This window comes from Alnus glutinosa, chromosome 3, assembly GCF_958979055.1.
Source record: "Alnus glutinosa chromosome 3, dhAlnGlut1.1, whole genome shotgun sequence".
In the NCBI taxonomy this organism is placed as follows: Eukaryota; Viridiplantae; Streptophyta; class Magnoliopsida; order Fagales; family Betulaceae; genus Alnus; species Alnus glutinosa.
In genome coordinates, this window is record NC_084888.1 from 25,052,740 (window position 1) to 25,062,051 (window position 9,312).

The following is a 9,312-nucleotide window of genomic DNA, read 5'->3' on the forward strand; positions in this document are numbered from 1 at the left end:
TCACCTACAAGGGCTTGATTATTGATGGAAGAGGTGGAGGAAGGATGGAGCTGGTAAAGTCCATCCTTAAAAGGGTTGTGATGAAGAGTGATCCCGGATTGACAGTTCTTAATCAAAAAAATAAGTAGAGTAAAATTCAAAGAAGACATTATTCTCACAAGCAAATTTTTGAACCGAGAGTAAGTTTTTGCAAATGAGAGGAACATGAAGGAGTTGAGTAAGAATATATTGACGACGAGTATGCATTAGAAGTGCAAAACCAATGTGAGTGATAGGCAAACTTATTCCATCGCCTACACAGATCTGGTCCTGTCTTTGATAATTTTCAGTTGATAGGTTGAGGTGTTGGTGCTCATTAGTGACATGGTGAGTGGCCTCGATATTGAGGTACCAATTGTCCTCAACTGGCAAGACAGGAGAGGAGTACTATCCCTGGGGACTTTGCTGATAGGCTTGCTGGTGTTGCTGCTGGGGGTTGGAGGAGTGGATAGATTCCAACCTTTGGTAGCATCGAGCAGTGGTGGGGCCAATTCTACCGCAAAATTAACATAAAGGTTGGGTATAAGGGGAAGCATCATTGTGAAGTAGGATCCATGTCCGCGGTTGCTAGAAGATGCACCTCGCCCATAAAAATAGGAGTGGCCACCAGATGAAAAGCCTTGGCCACAGTATCCTCTTCCTCTCTACATGGTAGCCCTAGTAGTGTAGTTGGTAGAGGGCTTGGCGAGATCAAGTGTTGGAAGTTGCTGCTCAATGCGCATCTCATGAGCCAGAAGATGTCCATACAGCTCATCAAAGGATAGATGGTCCACCCAGGTTGTTATAGACATAACAAAAGGATCAAATTTGGTGCCAAGGCCTTTGAGAAGAAAGGAAACACTCTCAAAATCATTGAGAGGCTGTCCAGTAGCAGCCAAGGTGTCGCTCAAAATCATTGGAAGTAAATCTGCATGACACGAGCCCAGGCTAGAGATGCGAACAGAGATCAAGGTGTTCCAAAAGGTGCTAGCTGTAGCACAACCGATTGCATGAACTGTGGATCATTTGATCCCTTTGACACCACGCAAAAAAGTCAGGATTGACCATGGTGGTCGGGGCTTCAGCAGCAGTACTGGTACTTGGAATAGTCTGGGCAGGAGGCTGAGAAGAACCATCCAGAAACCCATAAGCATCCTGTCCTTTGATGTAGGCAAGAATTTGAGTCCTCTAGGCCATGAAATTCCCTTTGGACAGCTTGATATGTAGGGAAGGATTCATGTTGGGGACAGTGAAAACAATTGAGTTAGGGAGGGTTGGTTGGGGGGGGGGGGGGGGGTGGATAGAAACGGATGCAATGGAAGTAGTAGGAGAGATCGGGTCAGTGGCTATGGCAGTAGCGGGTAAGGAAGATTGAGAGTCAGGCATATGGATCCAGACATTGGTCTATATGTTGCTCTGATACCATATTAAATTAGTCACAAAAACCAAACCTTTGCTCAATATTTTTCACCGTGCTCATCAAGGTGATTGTATATTGATATATATAGATGTACAAAAGTTTAGGATAGCTACAACTTTATCTCTAGATTTGAATACAAACTTATCTAACTACAACTGCATGCAGGACCTTATCATTCAATCACAACATGTTTACAAGGTGTTCCAATTCTAATATAACTCTACGATCTAATCTTCATCACTAGAGTTTCGGGTGTGAAGCTTAGCTATAGACTCCCTAGACTCACGTGTAAAATGTGAGTATTTAGGGGATAAGTTAGATGTGTTAATACCTTCATTGATTCCGCTTGTACACGCCTATCCCTACAGTCTCACGTATTGAAGTGTAGTTTTGCATAATTTAATTAATCCCTCAAAATACTATCATCTTTTGACTCCATAATCACTCTTGATAAATCATTTCATAATTATCTAATGGTGCAAGATCGTTTGCTAGTGTACTTTTATTTACTTATGATATATACATATAGAAGCAAGCTTAGAAATGAAATGGTTAGTTTTAGCATTTCAGTTAGAACGTCAGCCATGAGAGAACCCAAAAATATTGTGATGATTTAGTAAAGTGTATTTTCCCCTATCATTTGTGCATTTAATTACCTTACGAAAGCATGTGGAGGAGCCAAGCCCCTCAAAGGTAAGATCCATAAGGATTGTGCTCAGGAAAAAACACACCCCATTGTGATTTAGTTATAATGTACACATGTAAGTATACTTATAAAACACATTCTTCAACCAAGAATTGAAAAAACTTTTGTCAATTTTTTTACAAAACTCCGTTTCTCATAGATATGGCTGGAAGATAAACTTGAACAGTAGTGTGTATGCCTTATCTGATGCTAGGGCCAAACCACCTCTCTAGACCAAAGGTCTCAGACAGCTATAAATCACAAATGTATTATTCTGCACAAAACAATGGAATTTGTTGTTGTGCATGGAATTTGGCATGCCATGAGACCCCGCTTCAAGCTTGCACCAACAATTGGGGTTTGACACTTGAGGGCTTAAAAACCAGAGCCCCTATGTCAGTTGCCTTCTGCTGCCGATTTCCTGTCCTCTTCACTCTAGTGCTGGCTGGAGTCTCTCGCTGACAATGAGGTGGCACTGCACTCGCCAATCACACTTTTACAAAGTGGACATAAAGCATTGATCTTTAACCATTTGTCAACACACTCCATGTGAAAGACATGAAAGCAGGGCAGCTCCCTCAGCTCTTCATCGTCTGCATATTTTGCCAAGCATATACAACAAACCTGCGAGAGATAGAGAAAAAGACACGAATTAATTAGAAAAAACAAAGCACAATGGATACATTAGGATAAATTATTGGTTATAGGCAGGCTAAATTTTGAAGTCCCATAACCACCTGACAAACATAGCAATTACGCAACCCATCATGTACCTTTCTAGCGGCCCCTTGCTCTAGATAAACCTTGTGAACTATAAAATAAACATCGACTTATGGCCCTTAGAAAAAAAAATAAAAAATCGACTTATGGCATTGTTCCATTTGAATAGGAACTCAGAGATACGTTAGAGAAATGACAAGGAAATTCAGGAACTAATATGTCTAAGCAAGTAACTGATGAGCTCAGAAAAAAGGGTAGGCAACTAATATTAATTCACAAACTTATGCTAATGACAGGCAAACTGATATTCAGATTCAGTAGCTGTGCAAAAATGAGCTCAAACTCAATCTTCATGAGTTTTGCCCAACCTGATTGTGGAAGCTGCTTTTAATCCAAATTCAGTTAGTCGGTAGCTGAATTTCAAGAACACGAGTTCAGATGCCTCAATAACCTAATATCAAACTCACCGCATCTTCTCCTGATATGGCACGTTCCTTTTCTGTTCCTGCAGCCAATACCCCACCTTCATTCACACCTGAGTTGATTTCCTGATCCTCAACATTCCCATTTTTCTTCAACTTGAACTTGTATGTCGGCAGAGCATTTATAGATTCTGGGGTAGCTCCTCTAGTCTGAGAAAGATCCTCACGAGAGCCCAAAATAGAGATTATGCAAGGCAAGCAGCAACATATCGTTGCACATAGTATGAAAGGCATGGCATATCCAATACAGCTGAAGGAAAGAAATACTATACATAACCTGCAGGCATGCGAACAAACAGTTAGATATAGCTCAACTAAGGAAAGAGCCCAGAAAAAATAAATAACTAGCATGTCCTTAACCAGTACCTATACAACTTGGGTGCATCAGAGGGCGAAGAGTGACCTCCAAATATCCAGACATTGCCTACAACAAACCAGACCGCAAAGAAGCAATCCAAGGCCATCTTGAAATGGTCCACTAATCCATTGAGTCTGCGAATCAGCAACCAAATCCTTCAGTTAGCCCCACCATCTATTGACCATCTAAAAAGTTGAACTTTTTGGGGGATGGGGGGAGGGAAAGACACAGCTCCAACTCTTTTATAAATAGAAGTAACAAACGGGGAGCCATTAAGTTTGGATTAGTGTCTACTGGGTAGTACACATCATAATAAACTCCATTAATTTCGAACTTTGCTCTTCAAACTAGTTGGCTTATAAATTAATATTGACACTGTCTCAACACATTAGAAGAGTGCTACTGATTTTAATTTTTGCATCCGCATCAACATCCATACTGACAAAAGTCAACTTTGCCAGTATAATCCAAGAAGAATGAAGGGTTAAAAAAAGGGGGCGAAATTTCGACAAGATTGAATAAATTATAAATGTTGTCTGGTTTGTTAAATCATAATAGAGCCAATGATCATTCACAAAAATCACAAATCTACTTTGGCCATCACAATACAGCAGAAAATAGCTTCTTCGAAGTGATATTGCATGAATAACATAAGTTTTTTACTTTTATCCTTTTGTATTATATATTTCTGAAAAAACTTCACTTATAACCCCTGATCTTTCATCACTTTTGCAATTAAGTACTCAAACTTTAAAAAATGTCAATTTAGGGTATCCATCTTTCAATTTTTTTTTTTTTTTTAATTTGAACCATCCGTTAGAATTTTCCGTTAAATCCTATCAAAATTTTCAATATATATTTTCTTTATAAAATTTTGAAAGACTAAGTATTTTTGCAAATTCTGTTAAATCCTAACAAACACCTAAATCCTTGCAATTTTTTCTTTTTTCTTTTTCTTTTTCCTAAAAAAGGGAGGGGTATTTTGGACATTTTAACAAGATTTAACGGAAAATTCTAACTAAAGGTTGAAATTGAAAAAAAATTGAAAGATGGATTTTCTAAATTGACAATTTTTAAAGTTTGAGTGCTTAATTGCAAAAGTGATGAAAGATCAGGGGTTATAAGTAAAGTTTGTCCTATATATATCTAAAAAGCATGAGGGCAAATAAGGCTGCCTTTCAGAAGCACTTAAATTTGTATCTGCCTTTCAGAAGCACTTAAATTTGTGTATTCTCCTCTTCTAAAAGATTACAAGCCCAAAGCAAGAACTTACCCTTATTTGTTATATTTAAGAAACTAGTACTACGGAAAAAGAGAAGAATTATGATCATTTTTGAATGCCACAAAATAACGCATTTTGGAAAAATTTATTTTCATTACACTCAGAATGTAAAACAAAATCCAACACTTCTTTTAAAACTCATTCCAAGTAAATCCAATCGATTGTCAATAAAAAACATAAACAAATTCATGTCATACATGAATACTCATTTAAAATGCTACCAAAACATAAAATGGACCGAATATACTCCAATAGGTCACTAGAAACTTGTTGAAACTGGATCCAGCTTTCTTTTATCTATTAGTATTGCTCCAAATTGTAACTTATATTTCTTCATAAACGTACTAACCAATTCAAAAGAAATTCTAATTATGCTAGTCTATCAACCATTCTGTAGTATTTACTATAGGATGTGGATTTTGATCTAATGCAAGCATACTGCAAATATTGTGATCACCACCACTGCTACCTCCATCTAATTTTCACTTTGGCACCACCACCAACCACCAATTTCATGCAAACAGAGATGCTACCTCACCACCAGTACATCACTGCAGTTACCACCTCTAACAGCAAAATGTCACAGTTGCTGCCACTGCAACCACCATACTACCGCTGCTAACATTAGTGTTGTATACCCATGCTTGATGTTTGCTCATTTTCTAGTACTGATCTTAGACAAACAATAGGAAGAAAAAAAAAATTAATCCAATTGCCTCGTTAATAACAGGTAGAAAACTTTGGCAAACTCAGCATAAAAGCAATTTTGTTTAATATACTCTTCAGCCACCAAAATAAGTCCTAAGTATCAATATAACACGCCAGCTTAAAAGAAAGAGAGCACTGTGCATATCTTTTGATATTAATCAAGTCACACTCATCTAAAAAAAAAAAATTAAACGTCAAAATCAATCAATGACTCAATATGTTAAGCCTCATTAATTGTCCAAAAGTTTCATGTTCATCGAACTAAACCATTGTAGCCACTGCCAAAACAATATTGACAAGGAACAACTATTCAAGGAAAAGGAGTATGAGAACCACGTTTTTTGAGGATATAAGATCAAACTTAAGAGAACCATAAATTTTCAGACAAATAACTCAAACGTAACTATACTCTTGATTTGCTAAGTATGCACCAGGGCAGCAGCATCAGTATGACTATAACAAAACCTAAGTGTTGCCAATATTTCATAATGCAAACTAAACAACATGTGATAAATAGGAACCATGCGCATCTATTTGAAAAACAAAATGCATAACGAGAGACTTAAAAACTAAATGAACAAAATAAAGGCGATGATACCGTGCACTTAAGGTTCCAAGTTGATTGTTCCTTGAGAAATTTTCTGAGGTCTGAATATTTTCCTCGTCTAAAGATTGAGTGGCAGAGATAGCAGTATAAGATGTAGGTTCAGGAGTATTGCTTTGTGAAGAGCCTTGACGTGATTGAGGAGAATCTTGCTCGGTACCCTGGTTGCGGTTACGATAACGCCAGTAAAGAATAGGAAGTGTTGCAACACAGCCAGATGCATAACCCACGACCCATTCAAACAATGGGGTTTTAGGCTTTTCATTTCTTGACAATGACAAAACAACAACAGATGCTATAATTTGACTCACAGTGACAACTAGCTCAACAGAGATCCAAAGCCCAGAATTCAATGGGCTCCTACGGCGACGACCATAGCCATCACCTCTTCTCCTGAATGATGAAGTTCTAGAGTTTAATCTATTTGATGAAGACAAAGAAGTTTGATAAGTTGGGGGTCTTGTGCCGCTTGATGGCCTATCTTCATGTTGAGTTGAATCCATCCTAGGTGGCTGATCATCATGAGAAGAGCTTGATGAGGCATCACCATTTCTAGATATGTCAATTATGTGCTCATGATCATTATGGCTTCCCATGTGCTCCATTAGCAAAGGGTATTGGTCAGTTTGAGCGCTGCTATTTGTTTCCAGAGAGGGATCATCCATCTAAGTCAGCCTACCAGCTTAGAAGGCAAGAAAGCATAGATTCGCAATAACGAGCATTCTGACTTTTGGGACCTTTTTTTTCCACCCGAATTCTCTTAGTTAAGAAATATATAACTTGTCTAATATGCTGAATGGCTTGCAACAAGATCCCCGCAACACTTGGCACCACAAAATCATTCAACTTTCATCCTAATTCAAATGCAAGCTGCCACAATCAGAACTAGAATAAATATCTTTACTTAAAATGTTACAGAGCCCAATTTCAACACCAGATACATTATTTCAAGAAATAATATCCCATAATTAATAAGATGTGCAATAACAGCTTACCAAAAAGCTGATCAACGGCATACTCAGACAAAAGAGAGGTTACATGAGTCATGTGACGTTGTTGAGATTTATAATTACTTTCTGAATACCTTTGTGAACATCACTATGAGAAAAAGAAAAGTATTAACTCTTAAACAATCAATGATACGAAGATATATGGCCAATGATAGCAAGGTTTTATGAATAGTTAAAAGCAGGCAGGTGAAAAAAAGAAAAGAAAATTTGACTGGGAAAAAAACATTACACCTAGTTCTTAGTTTTCATTTTTATTTTTCAATAATAAGTAAAAATCAAAACCAAATCCATGACAAAGGCAAAACTACTGTCGTAAAATGAAACTAATGTTGCAGAACTTGAAAAAGGGTAATTATGAACCGTACAAATGCATCACATTTTAACCTACAGACCAGCACACAACAGCCCCAGAGCATAGAGACCCACTAACTGAAAATTCAAGATAAAGCCAAATTTACAGCATCTAAGACAAATATCAAGCTCAGAAACAAAACCCACAAATCAAAATTTCCATTTATATATAATACGTAACAGATTGAACTAAATTATCATCCCAAACACTGACTATCCCACACCAACCAAATCCACACAAAAAAAGAAAAAGAAAAAAAAAGAAAGTTAAAACCCTCTAATAATTGTCTACAGTAAAAATGAAATGATCATAAATTACAAAAATATAAAACCCTAAACCATCGACGATAGCAATACAAAATCGGTACCAGATTCAAATAAGTAGCGGAATTCAGAGGGACAGATAAAAGAGACTATCAGGTAAGGCTTCAAAGCTCACTTTCTTTTCTGTTAGAAACTTTGATTTCGCCGATAAAATATAGCGTCATCGTTGTGCTCCATTGCTTCCGCAAAACTCTTTTCTGGGGTAGAGAGAGACGTTGAAATCACATATGAGCTGTGCCAGTGACTAAGGGGTAAATTGGACCGTTCCTTCTAGAGGCTGATATCAAAATGGTGGGGTCTCTCTGGCAGTGTTTCATTCGACGGTTAGGATTCTCTCAGTTAGGAAGAACATTGCCGAGACGCATTTGGACCGTCAGATTTTTCAAAAAGATCCAACTTTTGTACTTTTCTGTTTGATCCAACGACTATGATTCGGTAATATTTTCTTTTCATTTTTTAAAATTTATTTCTTTCCGCTATAGAGTAGAACTTTAGAACTTAATGAAGAAAGTATAACATTTGATAATTCCACAAAAATATTTCAGGAGAAATTCTCTCAACCATATTTCTGTTTTGAACTTTTGGAGGTATAGATTTTTGCATTCGAGAGTTGTTTTAGTGCATCAAAACTAATTAAATTTGCCTTTTATTTTGAAAAAAAAAAAAACATTTTGGTGCATAATCAAAGGTTAGTTTCTTCTTATTTTGATTTTGCTTCCGAAAGCAAATAGGTATTTTTTTTTTTTTTTTCATTTTCATTTTTATTTTTGTTTTGTTTCAAAAAATTAAAATATTTGGGCATGTGGTGAATCCATGGTCTTAAGGAAGGAGGGAATGAATTTGACAAAAATATATTTTCATGTTATAATTAAGTTTCACTTAAATTATGTATACAATCTTAGCATAACAATTCCTTTTTACAAATTTGTGAGGTCACCTTCGTTTCAATGGGACACATTGCAGTCGATCATGTCTCCCACCAAGTCAGATAACAACCTCCCTCATTAGAATCTATCCAAAAATCGACCCTATATTCCCTCAACAAGAAGGCCAATTGAAAGCCCTTGGAGCCCTAAGCAAGATAGAGCGGGAACACCAACCTATATATAGAGGGAGAGACCTCTCCATTAACCAGGCAATAACTTTAAGAAAACTCTCTCACTCTTCCATGCTATCACACTTGCTGACCCTTGGGCACTAGCCGCACTACCACATCCACATATATTATACTTTTATCCCATTTTAATTAGCTTTACTCTCTCTTATTGAGGGGTTTGACTGATTTCGGCATTGGAATGTCTCCGGTCCTTCGAGAGCCCAGTACAGCCACAAAATCACAAATTTAATTTA

At 37.1% G+C, this 9,312-nt stretch overlaps 1 protein-coding gene across 8 annotated transcripts; it reads right to left on the bottom strand.

Annotated features, from left to right (window-relative positions):
- Positions 1-2,153: 2,153 nt before the first annotated feature.
- On the bottom strand, positions 2,154-8,223 carry LOC133863730 (E3 ubiquitin-protein ligase At1g63170). 8 transcript variants are annotated; one of them, XM_062299801.1, is made up of 7 exons: positions 8,078-8,222; positions 7,273-7,375; positions 6,589-7,147; positions 6,272-6,438; positions 3,692-3,817; positions 3,311-3,602; positions 2,154-2,747 (listed from the first exon to the last, which is right to left on the bottom strand). In XM_062299801.1, the coding sequence occupies exons 3-7, from the start codon at positions 6,940-6,942 to the stop codon at positions 2,559-2,561; spliced, it is 1,128 nt and encodes a 375-aa protein (XP_062155785.1). In that variant the 5' UTR covers positions 6,943-7,147; positions 7,273-7,375; positions 8,078-8,222; the 3' UTR covers positions 2,154-2,558. The 8 variants fall into 8 exon arrangements, 7 of the variants coding, with proteins under 7 accessions (XP_062155785.1, XP_062155782.1, XP_062155779.1 ...); XM_062299798.1 differs by having other exon boundaries at positions 6,272-7,131; XM_062299795.1 differs by having other exon boundaries at positions 6,272-7,147.
- Between the last annotated feature and the right edge of the window lie 1,089 nt (positions 8,224-9,312).

Bases quoted from the DNA above. Each gene is read 5' to 3' on its own strand.
- LOC133863730 (XM_062299798.1), bottom strand. From the start codon at position 6,942: ATGGATGATCCCTCTCTGGAAACAAATAGCAGCGCTCAAACTGACCAA. The intron at 3,818-6,271 runs GTATCATCGCCT...GCTGATTCGCAG, and splicing joins CTTGGAACCTTAAGTGCACG to ACTCAATGGATTAGTGGACC. The intron at 2,748-3,310 runs GTGAGTTTGATA...TATCTCTCGCAG, and splicing joins CCATATCAGGAGAAGATGCG to GTTTGTTGTATATGCTTGGC.